At 44.0% G+C, this 18,536-nt stretch overlaps 1 protein-coding gene across 3 annotated transcripts in view; it reads left to right on the forward strand.

The window, feature by feature from the left end:
• Positions 1-10,950, forward strand: part of UGT8 (UDP glycosyltransferase 8) — a 33,556-nt gene extending 22,606 nt beyond the window's left edge. For 2 of the 3 annotated variants that reach the window (XM_017730731.1, XM_017730733.1), the window contains exons 3-6: positions 4,597-4,739; positions 6,238-6,314; positions 7,479-7,698; positions 8,633-9,080. In XM_017730731.1, coding sequence (XP_017586220.1) covers positions 4,597-4,739; positions 6,238-6,314; positions 7,479-7,698; positions 8,633-8,996 — 804 coding nt within the window. In that variant the 3' untranslated portion in view covers positions 8,997-9,080. Of the gene's footprint in view, positions 1-4,596; positions 4,740-6,237; positions 6,315-7,478; positions 7,699-8,632 lie in introns of all 3 variants that reach the window. The other variant, XM_008630946.2, reaches the window with a different exon arrangement.
• Positions 10,951-18,536: the final 7,586 nt, after the last annotated feature.

The raw sequence follows: 18,536 nt of genomic DNA on the forward strand, positions 1-18,536 counted from the left end.
AGTTTTGCTGTGAAGTTCATCGAGGTTTGGGGATTATAGTTCCTTAAGGTTTGATTGCTGGTTTGGAAGGGAAAAGCCAGATCTCTCTTTCTAACTCACTGCTAGGTTTGTCAAGTAGGCAGTGCAGCCTCAACGAGGCAATGTTGTCCCTTGGCTGTGCTAGGATTTAGAAAGAAAAGCCCTTGCCTCTGTTTAAAGAAAAACTGAAAATTACTTACATTTAGGGGTGATGGAAGGGATTAGGCGCTTTCTTCTAGCCGCTGAAAGAGAGAGCCATTTGAACAAGTGTGTCTTAATGATGTGTATGTTAAGCTTGAATGAACTTCTCAGTTCTGTGCTTGGTTCAAGTTCGAACCAGAATGTGAGGAAGGCTCAAAGCAGCTCATCATGTAACAAACTCCCTCCCCCGATTTTTTTTTCCTATAGGTTAGACTTCCAAAATGGTCATTTCCTTTCCTTGTGTTATAAGAAAATCATCCTGAGTTGACAGGAAACCTGAAAATTCTTTGAAGTGGGCAAAAGGAGGTCGCTGTGCTGCAAGCGAGGAGCTGCGAAGTGGTGCCCGATCAGGGAATGTTGATTTTAATGAGGGCAGCTCTAATGACTCATCCTGACTCAGTGCCTTTTCATACAGAGCGTAATTAGATCGCCAGGGCAGAATGTGCTGGAGGTCAAAAGTGTAAGTGGATTTAAGGGGAAGCAAGGGGTGAGTTCATGGGGGATGAGCTTGGGTGTCTGTGAGGGTTTTTAGTGGGTGGCCGTTCACTGAGGCTGCTGTGGGGGCTGTTTGGGCTACTACGGCCCTAGAGAGTGGAAAGGTGGCAAAGTGGCTGAAGGCTGCTGAAATTGTAGGCAAACGAAATTGTCCTGTGGCATCAGTGTGTGTTTTCTAATGTTCAGGTTCTGTGAGCATTGCTCCAAGCCTCTCTTTTGTGAGCATTAGGACTGTCCGTGTAAGAATTAAAGGACGTACATAGACGTAGTCATGGCACTGTTGAAGTGTTCAGTCCCTTTCAGAGATGTGCCAAGAGCACAGCTTGCTCTTTATCTGCTGTGGGTATCACGACTATACCTTGTATACTACACAAAGAACAGGCAAAGTACAAGAAAATACTGAGGCTTCGTGCCATGGCCTGGCTAATTGTACCAGGTCATTCAGATTGGTCTTAAAATCCAAGGCCTGGGAATGCCACTCTCTTGGATTCAGTTTCACTTGATGTTCTGTTTAGAAATTCTGTGCTAAAAAGCTGTCACAGAAATAATTGTAATTAAGTTTAAGGAACCTGAGAATAATGGACTCATCCAGATCACAAACTCCGGGAGCTCTACGAGGAGGCAGTGAAAGTTCCCTGTTTTCCGTTGCCTAATTTTTACCCAACTCCCTACATTTTTAGTGATCCCATTTAATCAAGGCTATGTTATGCCAGGAATGACACAGATGTTTGCAGGAAGAACCCTTGTTGTTACAAGTCTGTAGTTGATTTTCTGCAGCCCGTGCACTGTAGTGATGTCCAGCACCCCACTGGGGGAGCAGATTGGAAAGGGGCTGCAGGTCAGAAGGCAGGTAAGTAATTCCTCTTGCTAACAGCACCATGTAAAGCATAAGTAAAATCGGGGGTAGGAAAGAACCTTTCAGTTGATGTGAAAATACAGCAAGGTGAGATCAGACTCTCTGCATCTTCCTGAGGTTGGCACTGGGCAGTTTTAACCCTGTCTGAGGAATTAATTACAGTCTTTCTAATTTAGCGCTCTAAAAGAAACTCAAAAGACAAGATCAGCTTCCTCTGCTTCTGCTTTGGCCAGGTATCATTCAGCTCTGGTCTGGATATTAAGGTTCTGTTGATACAAACTATGGTGTTTTGTATTCCAGTTATTTTTAAAATACAATCCCGTTTAATATGACAAACAAATCCCATGCTTTGAGCCTGATGGCAGGATCTTGTCTTGCCTGTCAAGATTTTAAATTCACCTTTGTCCATGTTATGTCCACTGAAGCAGTGGGATTACCTTCAAAGGGAAGGATTAAAGAGGCTTGGCTATGAAACCACAATAATAACACAGGGCAGGTTGCTTTGCTGTTGCACAACAAAACACAAAAGTCAGTAGGTGATATAGTGAAGTTCCTTTTTTTTTTTTTTGTGTTCCTCTACATAAAATTCTACGTACTTAGCAGCTATATTTTATACATGGGGATTTTTTGAATGCTGTTTTAGAAATTCCATTATAAGGAAATATTTATATCTCCTCCATGCTTACATAATGAAGTACAATTGTTACTGTGTGAATACATCAGATCTGTGAAGTCTCACAGAATTTCTCATTAAGCGCAGAGGAGCAGTGGGCCTTGGGAGCCAGTTCTCAGTGAGAACAGACTCATCTCCAGTAGCAGAAACCATGTGTCTGGCCAAGGAGGAGTAGTCACAGGTAGGACCTTCTGATGCCAGGATGACCCAGGATTATTCTCCATCACTTTCCAGGGATCAAGTTGAGGCTGAATAGCCCATTCCGTGGATTCTCCTCTATAAAAACACAAGTGGCACTGGCTAGTCACCCCGTTTCCCCAACCACTCCACACCAGTTTGCAGACACCTGGCATTTCTGGGTGCATCCTGTCATATAAGTAGTCTATTTAGTCCAGTTTATTTAGTCTTTCCCTCTGGTCTGAGGGCCTGGGATTGCGAAAGGCCATACCAATAAAGTCTAAAATGAAGAAAGCAGGAAGCACCTTGAGCTTTTTGGCACCAGGTCCCTTGTCCTGTTGAGGTCTGACTTTCCAAACCCCGTCCCTGCAAGCTCAGGCAATGTGTGGATAGTCTGCCTGTCCCTGTTTCTGACTCATATGTGCTTTTTCTTTTTAAATCTGAGTCTTACCCAGGAGTCTTTTTTTATCTTCCCTGCTACCTTTGCTAGCTTCCTGCTCATCAGCATGGACCATGCTTGAGCTTGGAGGAAGTGGTGCTGGAACATCAACCAGCTCTCCTGAGCCTGTCTTTCTAGATTTGTCCCCTGTGGTATTCTTCCAAGCAGGCCTCTGAAGAGGCTGGAATTGGCTCTCTTGAAGCCCGGGAGATGCTGCTGTTGTCTGCCATGTTGCCTCAGTATCCTGAACTCCATCTCGTGGTCACTGCAGGCAAGGCGGCCTGGACCTTTGCATCCCAGACAAGGTCTGCCACGTTTGTATATTTGAGAGCCAGCACAAATATCTTGTTTGTGGCTTCCTGAGCGCCTGTATCAGGGAGGTGTCATCAAGAAGGCACTCTGGAAACCTCCAGGAATCTGCCCCTTTGGCTGGGTGAGTGCCCTGTGAAGACCAGGGCCTGTGAATTTTGGGCTTTTCAGAATGGTTTGTCCTAGAGCCCACAAAAAGTTGTCTCTTTAGCTTTAAATAGCTTATGGGAAGTACTTCAAGATGTAACTAGTTGAAGCACTACAGTGACTATAATATAATGACATTTGCAGTATGCCTTAGGTCCTGAAGTAAGATTCAAGGATGAGCTTTAAATAAATCACAAAACCACTTGGAAACTTTTGTGTCAGAAGTTCAGCCCCTAATAAATGATTCAGCTTCGAGGCGGGTCACAGCTGCTTCCCCTCCTTTGCTTGCTCCCTCTCCCTTCACATGAATAAAAAAAAAGGAAAAGAGTGCACTGGAAAAGGACGAACTGTGGATTTTAAAGAAAATGGAAATCTTTTTTGCTTTATTCCAGAGGGCAGTGCACAACCCCCAGTGCCACGTGCTAGATTTTGTGCTCGGATACGATAGCGCGGCATTACTCCATTACTGTCTGCCCTCCTATTTATTACCAGGACAAGAGGCGCATTGTGAGCAAGGCTCTTCATTTTCTCTTTGCTCATTTCCTATTGCTTTTATGGGTGTTGAGCAGGCTTGTGCTTAAATATGACAAGACCAGAATTAAACCGTATCCCGAGAAACAGAAGATACTCTTCATCTGACTGGTATGCCAGTGGTAGGATTTTTTTGTTTTTGTTTCCATTGCCAGCAGTTGTGTTAGGAAAAACCCAGAATTTAAATCTATGCTTCAAAAAGTAAAAGGTACATTTTCTTTACTCCTTGAGCAGTAGAAACTGACAGTGTTTATGGAAGCTCTGGCTTCTTTCAAGTTGTTTATTCTTTTTATATAAATGAAAACAAAGCAAGGCTTTTGAAGCTTTCCTAAAGGCTGGAAATGACACAGCTGAGTCCCAGGCTTCGTTCATGCTTCTCCTGTGCAGGGCTTCCAAGCTGATACTCTGAGATGGATCTATTGATGCTGTGCTGGGTTAAAATGCAGCCTGTTAACTTGTGAATGGATGTCAACTGATCAATTAAGGAGGGACAAGTTGTCTTAAGCCACTGGCAGTTAATACTGAAGCTAAACCAACACGGAAGGGTTTTGCTGTTCGTGGCCTGTGCCCTGGATTCTGAATCATCAGCCATTGTTCTTGGTGTGTTCATTGTTCTAGAATGTTTGGGGTTTGTGAAACTTGGCTTCTGAAGCAACAAAGTTACCGACAACTGCCCTTTCGAAGCAGTCTTTCCTTATTGTTCCTGTGCTTGACCTCTGCAGTGCTCAATGTGAACTTTGCTTCCCACAGGATCTCCAGGCGTGGGTGAACGGTGCTCACGAGAACGGTTTTGTCCTCGTCTCCTTCGGCGCTGGAGTGAAATACCTGTCGGAAGACATCGCCAATAAGTTGGCACATGCCCTGGCCAGGCTGCCCCAGAGGGTTATCTGGAGGTAAGGGCAGTTTTGGAGCAACTTGGCATGGGTTGGAGCATGCTTGTTTCCTGCTGGAGTTGCAGAAGCTGGAATTGAGATTACCTAGGTGGCACAGATGATATGACACTCCTGAAAAACTCTCGGCATGAAAATATTGCAATATTCTGGTAACAAGGAGAAGCAGTTATTGTTGTGGCAGAATAAGGCACGGGTTACACTCCTAGGCTGAGTTTATATCCTTGGAAGGATCGGGGACAGTGAAAACAGGCTAAGATTATAACATTTAGGACATACTGTCCCTATTTTGGATGAAGAAACTACCCCAGGGCTCAAGAATGAATCCTGATGATGAAAATCTTCCATTTTCTGTCGTCTTCCCCCTTTTTCTCTTTTTTAGGCCCCTTTTCTTCTTTTATGTGTAAGCACAGGCTTTCGTTACTGATTTTCCCATTTGCTTGTCCTTCTGTGAGAAACTGAAGGAAGAGCAATTTTCAGGATTCAGAATCAGTAAAAAGCATTCTCAGTTCTAAAAATGTCTTGAGTGGTGCTCTCAACTCCCTGTAAAAATCCAAAAACTGTTTAGTCAGCTCTGCTTCACGTTAAGCATTGCTGATATAATTTGCTGGAGTTCATGTGAACCATTTTTTTCCAGATAATCAGTGTCTTATATTTCATGTGGGTGTCTCAAAACCCTGCCACGCTCTTGGAGTTGTATTAACAGTCTTGGTGGCCTGTTCCCCACCACGTCCTCCCTGCTGTGTGTAGTTCAAGGAGCAAACCCCACTAATGAACAGGAAAATGGGAATTTTCCAGGCTTTGGCACTGAAGCTGTTCTGAAGGTTGCATCAGTTTTTGTTTGGCATAGTTACTGTTTTCTTATGAGCCCCACAACAGTGCTTGGCTTCTAATTAGTAATCCCAATTTATCTTACTGCTTTTCTTGTCTCCTTTTGCTGTTTTCCCTGGAATATTTATCTTTAGGAAGCATCCCCTTTTTGTAGTAAATAAATGGAGAGGATTTTTCTTGAGGATAGGTTTGTTTTTTTTTTTTAATGCCAACCCAACAATTTCATTTGAAGCCTTCTGTTAAAATTTAGGTATTTGTTCATCAGTCAGATGTAACTTGGAGTTTTTTGGGGATGTGGGGCTTGATTTTGTTCCTCAGATCAAGGACCTGTGTGTTGGACAGAAATGTGGTGAGTACTGCTTGGCGGTCTTATGTCGCAATGCTAAATCCAGGGATTATTGTAGCTCTTTGTGCCCATCTGGTTAGGGAGGACAAACCAGTAACACAGTTATCTGCTTTTATGTAATTTAGCATGAGTATCTTAGTCTTTTTTCAACATACAGAAGTATAAGCCAGTTGTAACGATGTATGTCTTGCTTAATTGGAAATGTGTAGGTGATTCTTTCTGAAGATACAGTTTCAATGCTCTCTAACGAACAAAACAGTACTGTCCTTTAGTAGTCATTTTGGAGGGTTTGGTAACTGTTTCCATTTGATGTTACTGGTTTAGGTTTTCAGGAAACAAACCGAGGAATTTAGGCAACAATACCAAGCTGATCGAATGGTTACCACAAAATGACCTCCTTGGTGAGTATCTGTTTCCATTCTTTAGTGCTTATTCTCACTTGAGTTCAGTTTGTTCTTTCAAAAATATTCTACTGAATTAACAGTTATTATAAAGCCAGGATAACTTCTGTCATGGAAGTCACGGGGCAAGAATATTAAATTAGGATCTGAAGACAGAATTGAACACCTCTCTGTTAATTGTCTTTCTCTGATAAGAATGTCATGTTTTCCTCAAGTTCAAACACTGTTCAAGGAGGAGTCATAAAACTGAGCTATGTTCACATAGCATCAGAATAAGCTTTAGGAGTCTGTAAATACTGTTTTATACAGCTGCTTTTGTCCAAGAAAGCTCTACCAGAACCTGGGCGCGTGTTGCAAGCTGATAATCTTTCTGTTGAACGGAGGTGCTCCAGGTTCTCAGGGGGGGATGAAACCTGATATTTTATTTTTCTTCTCCTTCCCTGTCAAAGGGTACCTGAGCCCCTTGCAGATCTGAGAGGCCACAGAATATTTGACTGTTTCTGGGAGACCTGGATGATAATGTGTTCCCAAAACAGCTCTGATGGGAGCTGATGAGTGCATTAAGCATCTGTGTGTGTGCGTGTAAGCTGGAGAATTTCCCATAACATAGTGGTTAGGCAGACGACTCCTAAAGCAGGTAGATTTGTTTTGGTTACAGGATTGCTCTGAGGCAGGCTGCTTTTTCCATGACATGAGGCTGTTGCTCTGATTGTCATGTCTTACTAACCTCAAGTAAGGCATGTGAAGCTTTAGGGGAGGGTGTGACATCAGTTGTCCTGCCATTTAAAAAGTTGTATTTCGTACAAAACCGTGCTCCCCCTCACTCACGTGTACTGCTAAACCTGCTGGAGTCACCACCTGCAGCTACTCGGGAGTAGGCAATGCATATTAATCACTCCATTAATCATTTTACACGACTCGTATACAGGAGAATTTGCTTTGCTTTGGCTGCTCCCTCTCAGTGTATAAGGAAATGATTTAATGCATGAGGAATTTCAGCAGAGTGGGTTTAGGGAGAGCTTCAGAACAAGCTGCAGTCACTTTTACCTGCCCGAGTTGCAGCCATAGAAACATAGTGATAAAGTTGTACCTGGGTGCTTCAGTAACTTAATATAAAGGAGATAGAAGTGCATTTTGTAACCTTCATGCCTCTTGTGGTTCCAGGTCACTCTAACATTAAAGCATTCCTCAGTCACGGAGGCTTGAACAGCATTTTTGAAACCATGTACCACGGGGTCCCGGTGGTGGGCATTCCCCTCTTTGGAGACCACTACGATACCATGACCCGTGTGCAGGCCAAAGGCATGGGAATACTGCTGAACTGGAAGACCATGACTGAGAGCGAACTGTATGAAGCCCTAGTAAAAGTTATTAATGATCCCAGGTATGGAATGAGCGATTGTTTGTGCATTAAATGTGGGTATGAAACCTTTGTGCGGTGGAAACAACCTGCGTTTCGTTATTTGTGTCTACAGCTGAGGCAAGTCTGGATGTTTGTCCCATTTCCCAAGATTACCCAATGGCTGAAGTTTCTGTATGGGTGCTGGGCTCATTGCTCAGCACCAGAACTGAGTTGTCTCACTTGCTCTTTATAGTATTTGCCATATGGAGGGCACAGAGGTTATGGAGACAAACCTGTCCTGACTTACTCCATATTGCAGACCTTTGTGTCTGTCTTGATTACTCCACATGAGCAGTCTGGCTGTCGTGCTACCTGCAGGGCCTGGAGCAAGATACATGTACATAGTTTGGGTTGTAGCTAAAATGGGGAGGTAGTCAGAAAGAGTGACTCTAAGTTCTGTGATTTTATTATAAAATAGTAATATTTAAAGTGTTATTTTCCTTTTCTGGCCAGTAATACCTGTCATCTCCACATTAAAAGTAGGGTTAGCTGGGAATATATTGTATTGGGCTAACCCTAGTTAGTGCTGTTGATGCTTCTTGCTTTCATGGGAACTGAGTCTTTCTGAGAAAGGAGAATCCGGGAGCGAGCGAGTGGCAGAGAGGAGGAATGTTGATAGCGACCTTGATAACATCAGTTTCATCACCTTTCCCTTGTGCAATTATCCTTGGTGTAAAGGCAAGTCCTGTGTAAATAACCTGTCGACCCTGCAGGCAGGAGAGGAAGAATTTGACAGGATCAGCTGCCGGGCTGAAAAACAAAGAGTTTTGGGCGAAACTCCGGACCTGGGTGGAAATGGTTTATTGCAAAATCAAGGCCAGGTTTCTCGCTGTTGTGCGTTTCTCCAGTAATTCAGTTGCACAATAACGTGAGATGACCGCTTTTCCTTTCTTCTTGTTTGCTTGCCTCCCCCCAGCTACCGGCAGCGGGCGCAGAGGCTGTCGGAGATCCACAAGGACCAGCCTGGGCACCCTGTGAACCGGACTGTGTACTGGATCAATTACATCCTGCGCCACAACGGAGCCCAGCATCTACGTGCTGCTGTTTACAGCATCTCCCTGTTTCAGTATTTCTTACTGGATATTGCCTTGGTCCTACTAGTGGGTGCTGCCTTACTATACTATGTTTTGGCCAGGATGACAAAATTAATCTGCAAGCAGAGCAAACATCTCTGGTCAAATGACAAACATAGTGCTGTTAATGGACACTGCCAGAACGGGATCCCCAATGGCAAGTATAGAAGAAATGGCCACATTAAGCATGAAAAAAAGGTGAAATGAGCCAACAGCCCCATGTAAAGTAGTAACGAATCAGATCAGTAATCAAATTTTATCGCTGTAACTTAGTCTAACAACTACTTAAAACGTCAATAAGCAGTTCTAACACTCCCCTTCAGTATGTAATATTATGTGACAAAATTCTATGGAACTAAGAGCAGCCTTTTAAAAAAAAAAAAAAAAAAAAAAAGGCAAGCACAACCTAAAATGGAAAATACTTTATTCTTAATACTGATGCAGAGAGGTTATTTTGGCACTAAAGTTTTTAGAAGCCTTAATTCTCTAAAGTTCTATACAATGACCATATTTATGAATTTTCGGTTTTTAAAAGGTCAATGTGTGTGTCCCAAATGCGGAGAGGTTTCCTTTTATTTGCAGAGGTGTTCTCCTTTTATTTTTTTATTCTTTTACTATTCTTTAGCTGAGAGAACTCTCTAGTGCTAGTTCTGTGTTTCCTTTGTTGAAGGTTCAACCTGTTGTGTAAGAATGCTGTTTAAAACATAAATTATTTTCCCCAGTCTTTTTGCAAGAAACAGCAAGTTGTGGACTGAGAACACAGACGTTAAAAAAAAAAAATCTTAATGAGCACTGAAGAAAAATGGCAAAAATATGTACTCGTTTTACTGATAAAGCTGCATGACTCTTCTGCTCGCTACCAGTACTTTAGAGAAAAGGGTCCTGAGCAAGTCTACAGTATGTCCTAATTTTAATTGAGACAAAATTTTATTTGTCACCTTTCTCTACATACAGAATTTATGCCACAAAAATATTAGGGAGTCTTATTTCAGTTCCAAATATGGCTGTGTGGGAAGCAGATTTACATAATTAAGAAAAATAAGTGAAACAACGGCAACAAAAAAAAAAATCCAAAACCAACAACTTACGAAAACCTAGCCCTGTGCTTAGTGCAGAATGTTTTGTAATGGCCCAGAGCTGTGCAGACTCAAACCCCGCTCCTTGGGGTTTGTTTAAAGGGAATGACCCCCACACAGCACTCCCCCTGTGTCCCCAGAGTTGAATGTCTTTCCTGTTAATTCTCATTAAGTTCTTTCTGAGTCGCAATGTTGTAGATGTTCTCTTTCAATGGTTGTATCTGGAAAAACAGAAATATTACCTTCTATTAGTCTGGGCCATGCAATCCATGTTCCACGTAGTTGCCAATAGGAATTCCGCGCCATGGGCGGTGTCCAGCTGTCCTGCCTGGGGCTGGTGGGATGTGTGGGGTGAGGCCTGGCCACCCGGCGTGCGGAGGTGGCCCCGAGTCCCCCTGCCTCCAACAATCTCCTTCAATCATTGTCGCCGACACGGGACGCTGGCGGTGGTGTGTGCTCCGAGGGCGGGAATGCCGGGCGTGGAATCATTGCTGCCCTGCTGACACACAGTTGGCAACTATGCTTTCCATGTCATTCTGTTTACTTGGAATTTGCACTACACACGTTGTGAGTCTACGCTTTATTTATTTGTAGTTCGAGGTCCCGTGGCTGAAAGAGAAAGGAGGGAAGCCCGTTTTGCCTTGTTGTCGCTCACTAACATGGGAGGAGTTGGGGTGATGACGGGATGCTGAGTTCATCTTCATACACAGTGATGCAAAATTTCACCACCATTCCATCAGGAACCTCGGTCCTACAGCAATAAATAACAGTGCAGATATGTTTCTAATACGTAGGGCAGCTACTTGTGCTGCTCTCTGAATACTTGAAGAAAAAAATGGTATTATAAATATAAGCCTCTTAGCTATACCTTTTTACAATCTTACAGCCCATGGCAACTACAGGAGCACACAGAGGTGATGAATGGTGGGATGGTGAGAAGACTTAGAGTGTATGAATGACTTGGTTTAAAATGTGGGGGTCTTTTGGCATTAAAGAAGGTACAAAAGCACTGACCGGATGATTAAGCATAATTTAATCTCCACTGTGATAAAACTTAAGCAATAAACATGGATTTAATAGAGAAATGCTGTTGTTGGAAGTATATTTTTGTTCAATTGAATGCTGGTTGCCTCAAAGTACCCACCGTGTGCGTGTATATAAATGTGGATGCTTATTAGGATACACAGAGTTTTTCTTCTCAGTATTTACCGTGGTGCATGCTATGTATTTGAAATCAAAAATATTGCTATTTTTTGTGAGTGTAGATCGATTTCCTGTAGGAGCTTTGATTCAGTTGAAATGTAAAATGGTTAGTTAGACTTCTTAGTTAGGTTTCTTAATGAGATTTCAAATCTTTTGCAGTTGGTGGACATACCTGGCACAGTGGTTTTTGTTTTGTTGTTTTCCTGTACATGGTAAATGCATCGCTTCAAAAGCAGGGCTGAAAGGTTTTTCACAGTCACGTTAGATGAGATGATGGATTTCTTGAGTAGTCTCTGTAGGTACAAACATGCTGCAATTCTTTTGCAAGAAGAGGCAGTTGCTGTGTTAATTGTATTGCCAAATTCCTGATGAGTCTGATCCACCTCATCTCTAGAAATACCTGTTGTGTTTCAACTTTCTTCTAAGTTCAAGCATGAGCTGTTACTGTAGTTATCTCAATCCCCTCTCTGCCCCAGCAAGCAAATTGTTCCTGTGTTTCAGACACAGAATCTAGCAGTGATTGATGTTGGTGCCCAGCCAGTGTTGAAATCAGCCAGATGGCTGAAGAAACATTTTAAAAAGTGTTTAAAAATACGTGTTTACCTCCGGACTGCATCCCAGTACTGGGTCTGAGGCTTTAGTCCCCCCTCTGATCAATATTAGTTATCATGCACTGAACAGAGAAGACACCTAAAAGAAACTGAATTCATCTTCTAAGACAGTGCTCTGCCACTGGTTGGAAAATACCACAGTTGAGCCTTACTTGTCCTAATGGTAATGACACCTTTTAAAAGTTACAAACCTGATTTATTTACAGATGTGTGTGTTTTCTCGAAAGCCAGCAAATGTTGAATGTCATTTCACTGTAAAATAACGAAACACACAATGTTTTGGATTCCTGGCAATGGAACAAAAATTGGATAGAAAAGATTGTATTCCTCATATATTGAGGGGATGGAAGGTTGAACAGTATTTAGGGAAGTCTTGGAAATTCCTATTTTGCAATTTACTCTTAGAGTAGAGGATAGACTCAGCCACTTGTTTAGGTACATGGGGCTTATATTATTGAGGTACTATGCAGTAGTTAAGGAAATGAACAGATCAAGAATACCAAACCTTCCTTGGGTTGTTACTGAGCTGATTTAGGAATTGCTCCTTAAAAGAACAGCATGGGCTGGGATTGAAGGATTCAAGTGTGTCAGATGGGTTTTTGAGGCACAAACACCAGCCTTCCACGGGGTTAGGAGTGCTGGTCTGTGCAAAACAGAAGCACTGACTTACAGAGCACAATTGCCCTGCTCAGAACGTTAATTGACTCTCTAATGTTGGTATAATTATATTTTAATGAAATAATGGGTGGAAGAACTGGTGGGGAATGGTTACTAAGGAAAGAAACAACAGAGACTCTGACTTTTGCAGATGAGCACCAAGATTTTTGGCAGCCAAATACTCTTAATGGAGGGAACACCTGTAGACACTTTTATTCCAGACTAAGAGACTAAAATAATCTCAATTTTTACATCTCTGTAATGATAGTAATGGAGACAGAGTGGTTTTACTGTGCACCTGTTCTTCTTGTTCCCCCCGTGATTCTGTCACGTAGTGATCAAATTTTACCAGAGTTTTATAGTATTATAAATGTTTTATTAGCTTCCTATGTATTTAAGAATCACTTAGGACAAGCTAACTGTCAAAATTTTAATTTAGTATCTACAGGTGTAGCCTGTTAGGGAAAAAAGTCTTGCTAGATGTCATAAAGTGGGGAGGTTACTTATGAGGAGTGTAGCTCACATACACATAAATATAGACAGTGCTCTCCTTTATAGAGAATCTTGGATTTTGGAAAACAAATGGGTGAAGCTGGGATTGGGAAATCCCAGAGGGCTGGAGGTGAAAATGAGATGTTTCTTTGGACATAAGGAAGAATTCCTTGTCCCATTACTCCTGACACAGTGTTGCACCGAGTGGGCTGTGCAGTGTAATGATTAACCTGGGAGAGATACAAGCAGCATTTTTTGTGTTTGTGTGTGCTGCTGTTACAGGACAATGCAGAATTAGAGCAGGTGTTTTAAACTAGAAGGGGCAAAGGTTAGGAGGATGCTTGGAATTAAGGGGCTGGTTGGACATGAGCTGCAGTTGGCATAGAAATGTTCAGCATCCTCATGGACGTCTCTCTGTTCCTTGTGCTCCCCAAAGCTCACCTGGTCATTTTCCAAGCTCACTGCAAAAAGATGCACTGAGTTCCTGTGACAGCCTGATGGGAAGAAGTTGTTCTCATTCCAAACACAAACAACTCGTTTGCGTCTTGAAATGAAGCAGCAGACACGTGATAATCTCACATAGAGGCTTTGAATAAATTCCCATCTTCTCCTCCTGTGAGATTTAGAGCAAGGATAAGAGTTTTCAGCTCCAGGAGATGCCCACTGAGGAAAACTTAATAGAGACAGCAAATAGATATGTAGAGAAAAGAGAGTTCTATAAGGAATTAACACATTTGCCTGTGTTTGTAAGATGCTCTCCTCTGTTGTGCCCTGTTTTTCTATGCTTTTATGCCTTTCTCTAAATGTTTCTGAATCTTCCCCTTTTGGTGCATCAGCCTTTCCCAGCAGCATTTTTACTCTGTGTAGTTTCTGAATGTGCCAGGTGTTGATTTGCCACTTTCCCAAAGCCCCCTTGGCATTTTCCTGCCCTTCTGATTCTGCTTTCCAGGATAACTCACCTGGGGACCCTGTAACTCTGCCAGAAGCTGTTCCAATAGCTCCATCCCAGTTCTGGTATGGAAAGCTCCTGTGTATCCCTTATGTCCTGCCTCAGCTCTGTTGGCTCTCGGGTGGAGGCAGCCTCACCCCAGGGAATGTTTCCAAGCTGAGATTTAGTTTGGGCATTCGATTTCACTGCAGATAAGACCTTTCAACGCTTCAAGCCTCACCTATGAGCTTCTTGATGAAAGAAATGTTTATTTAGCTTTTCTTTTTTGTTGGTTTTGGCTCTGCAGCCTCTGGTCTGGGAAAAGGGGCCCTGTTGGGTCTTTTGGTGGTGCTGAGAAAAGCGTGACAAGGAGATGCATGAATTAAAATCTGCATTACTTTAATCAGAAAAAAATGCTACAGTTTGGTTTTTTCGATGAAGTGATAAGAACTTGGAGTGTGATTGATGGTTGAGTACAGCAAAGGGAACAGTTTTTTTCCTTGATCCCATTGCTCGTGTTACTCAGGTACAAGAGATTTATCCATTCTTTTTTAAGGACTCACTCCCGCTGGCCGCTCCTCCTGCTGTGGACTGCAAATGGCTCCTTGTTTTTGCAGACTCATCTCCTTTTTGTGGAGCTGCACCACAAACCCGGTGAGAAGATCCAGGTTAAAAATAACCCCATGGGAATAAACCCGAGGTCATTCCCTGTTTGTTTGTCTCTTTCAGAGCGGCCTCACAAAGCAGACGGAGCAGTGAAGAAACCAGGGGGTAAGGAGTGACGTGTAATGAGGGGCAGGACTCTGAGAATCCATGCTTTTCCCAAAAAGGCAAACGAATCCACACCTGTGTGGGACACTTGGGATTCCTGAAAGCTTCATTGGCTTCTTTAATTTTATTTTTCTTTGGGTTTTGTGTTTTAAGTGTACATTTAGTGGATGTAAAGAGAAGAGCATCTCAAGGTAACAGTAGGAAACATTCCAGCCTATCCATGGGAGCCTGATGAGATTGCTGTATGAAATTAAGGGGAAGGGGGGTGTTTAAGAATAACTTTTATTTAAGAAGGTTAAAGTAACATTACAAGTAAAACAACTTTTTGGAAGTAACAAATTGTCATCATTGATCAAATAATACAAGAGCAACTTTAGGACAGGTTATCATTCCCAGACCCATGACCAATTTCCTTGCTACTAGTTTCTTAGATCATTCCTGTATCTTCAGGAAATATTCCACAGACCCAAACCATTTCACCAGATGTGTTGTTATGGACAGTTTCTGGGCAGTCTTGCTTTCCCTGGGTGTGGGAGCAAAGGTTGGGAAAGCTGGAAACTCTTATTTGCGTCACAGGAGCCACCACATGTCCACCTGGGTGGCTTCCCTGGTGAGGGCACACAGAGTTGCTGTAGGAGAGAAGACACAGAGGGAATTCTTGAGGGTGAGGAAGGAAGGGCAAGTGTGTGACCTTCTCCTTTATTTATCCATCCTACGGCATGAGGAATGTGTTTGTGGAAGTTCTCAGGAGCTCATGTCCGGGCTGTCCCCCCATGGTGCTGGCTGTCCACTCTGCCTCATGCTCCTGCCGTGTCCTTGCACCTTTTCCAGGTCATTGCCCTCCCCAAAAGGTACCCCCTGTGGCCTTCCTCTGGCCAGGCTATTTCATGGTTCAGTCTTTAGTGCTCTCAGTTTTCCCCATTCTGCTCCGGGACAGGAAGGACTATTCCTACCACGTGCTCGGTGACCGTGGGTGTTCTGTGTAGGGGCTCCTCATGGATGCCCTTCATCTCCTGCTCTCACATCCCTCCCTTCTGCTCCTGGCTGGGATGCAGGAGAAGGCAGGTGCCCTGGGCCGTGCAGGAGCCCTCAAGGTTGGGGTGCTGGGATGGGAGGTCCCTTTTCTCACACCACAACTGGGAACATGATCTATATCCCAGTATGGGAGAGGGGAATAAAGGAGCTGTGTGGGTGGCAACCAGAGGCCAGCTGTTCAGGCTAAGTTAAAATATCACTGTTGAGGCTGGAGGGATTTAAGCAGTGTGTAATTCTGGTCACTCTTTTAAGGGTGATTTCTCAAGCCTTTAGCCTACAAACTCAGTTTGAACTATATTTGAGGCTGAATTACCTGAACCACCATGACCTGTGTAAAATGTAGGCCAGGTTGTCGCCCCTCTTCAGTGTCCATGGAAAGGCTGGGTGCCAAGGGAGAGTTCCTTCAGCCTCCCGTATCTGCATGGTTCAGAAACTTCCCGGTGGAGAACAATTGATTCTCAGGGGTGGAGCTGTGTGAGAGCACTGAGCAGTCCCTGCCCAGTGCAGGGCCATGGAAAGGTGTGTCAGGTGTGCTGTGAGAGTTTATTATCCATGGCAAGAGACCAGTCATGCAAGGCGAGCCAGTACAGTTCTTATTGACATTTTAGGGGCAGTTCAGTTGAGCTGAACACCAATATTCCTACAACTACTGGAGCATTGCTGCCCCCTCACTCTCCTCGCTGCCTTTATTTGCATTTTTTTCCTAATGCTTTGCTTCACTCTGTGAGAACTATGAAGACACAGCCACCTCCCAGAAAAATCCCTGCTCGGCAGGAATTCCCCTCCCCAGAGCATTATGTCCAGATGGCTTTGAATATCCCCAGGGAAGGAGACTTCCCAGCCCCTTTCTGGACAGGCTGCTCCAGCACTCAGTCGTTCGAGTGCTGCTCTTTGCTCTCTGCCTTGCTCTCGGTTTGTTGACACTGAAGGTATCGATTTCAGGGAAGGAGAGGCCAATTCCCAGCTCATTCAGTCCTGCCGACAGACAAAGGCTGGGAGGAGCTGTGGTTACACAGCAGAAAGGGCCTGGGAAGTGGTTTTAGCCAAAGAGTTATTCTGTGAGGCAAAAAGGGAAGGGTAGAAGTTGGCTAGGAGAATATGGACGTGTCCAAGCCCAGGTTGGATGAGGCTTGGAGCAACTTGGTCTAGTGGAAGGTGTCCCTGCCCCATGGCAGGGGTTGGAATCAGATGGGCTTTACAGTCTCTTCCCACCCAAACTGTTCAGTAGATCCATGATTCATTCTGTGATTCAGACTGGTAGCTTTCTGATTGTATTACAGGAAGAAAATGCTTCTTAGTTTCACCCTGGAGCTTGATAAACTTGCAGCCAGCCCCTCCTGCCTCCCATGCAGACTGGAAAACCCTTTCCACTTTACTTCTGGGCATTTCTGGGCTTGGAAATAGCCCTGTGTTTCCCAGCATCACCTTTGCTTCTCTCTATCTGTTTCAAAGGATGGCTTTCCTCAGCAAATGTGCTATTTTGCTTTTGAATCGCATTTTAAAAGGCGTAAACCAAACCAAAATCTGCTGCTCAGCCTGACTGATGTTTGAGATCCCAAAATCCCAGTTTATGGCATTATTTGAAATTTACATTAATATGCGTTTCTGATTAGAAATAAGATGATTTTTGGTTTTTTGAGGGGTCGAGGCAGAATAACAAATGTATGCATCCCTGTACACGTGTCAGCATCCTACATCTGTGTCCACGTATCCATGTCCTCTGTGCCAGCCCTTTGGCACCTTCGGCTGCTTTTTCCCAGGTCTAGAAGCTGAAGCATCCCACTGAAGCTATTCCCGCAGCAGGGCTGCTTTTCCTGTAGGACAGCCTATTAGGCATCCACCGCTTTTTCCCCTTTTCATCTTTTTTTCCTCCTGTTTTCCAATCCGCCCCTTGTTCCCGCTGCAGTCCGTGGCTGGGGCCGCGCTGCCACCTGGCGTCGCGATCGCGGCAAGCCGGGAAGGAGCATCCCGCTCCTTGGGAAAAGTGTTTTTCTGCTGCCTCTTGCGGCTCTGCGACCTTCAAAAAACCCATATCAACAAACAAATACCCTCCCACCCCCCCAAAAAAAAGCAACAAAAGAAGGGAAGCACAGCGACATTGTCGGCATCTCCCAGAGAACTGGAGCTGCCTCCCTGGGAAGGGGTTTTATTGGATGTTCTGTGTTCTAGATTATAATTATTATTAGATAATGCAGTGGGATTTGAGCCCTTCTGCAGTATCCTTTTCCTTGTCCCCTTTCCTTGATATATATAATAAATCAAATGGAGTCTTCCACGTGTTGCCCTTCTCCCAAAGGATCCCTGAGGTTTAGGACATGTGTTTTCCCACGGATTTCCCCTGTTTGCATCTCCTGGGTTGTGCAAGGCTCTGAGGGAAAAACCAGGCCTCCGCTGTCAGGAGCAAAAGTCACGGCCATTAATATGCCGGGCTTTGGGATTGAAGGCTGGGGAAAGAGAAGGGTAATATTTATTTTTCCTTAGGAGAATGGGAAATGGTGATTTTTTCACAAGGAATCTCCCTGGCAAATACTAATTGCAGGCTTGAACGGTGCCACTGCTGCCGAAGTGGAGGTTGGGGGACTAAATGACACAGGTGCAGCTCTGGGTGGATCCTGCTCCAGCCCTGTCCTGCCTTTCCTTCCCTCGGAGATGTGGATGTTGCAAGGAGCTGGATGGTGCTGAGTGCCGTCTGTAACTGAATACAAGGTGGGAGTGATTCAGGGATCGGGGAGAGGTTCCCGTTGGTGCCCCCAGCACAAAGGCAGGATTCAAGTGGAGCAGCCTCATCCCAGGGATGAAATTGCAGCCCCTGCATTGTCCCGAGGACGGGCCTTGTTTCCCTAATCTGCTGCTGCTCTGCAGCTTTAAATCTGAGGGAAAGAAAATCTGGATGTAAATGCAGCTGTGAAAGGAGTCAGTGATGGCAGGGAAATGTGATATAAAATTATAGCCAGGATGGGCAGGCAGGGATTTA

The sequence above is a fragment of the Corvus brachyrhynchos genome, unplaced genomic scaffold (assembly GCF_000691975.1).
Source record: "Corvus brachyrhynchos isolate BGI_N302 unplaced genomic scaffold, ASM69197v1 scaffold1333, whole genome shotgun sequence".
In the NCBI taxonomy this organism is placed as follows: Eukaryota; Metazoa; Chordata; class Aves; order Passeriformes; family Corvidae; genus Corvus; species Corvus brachyrhynchos.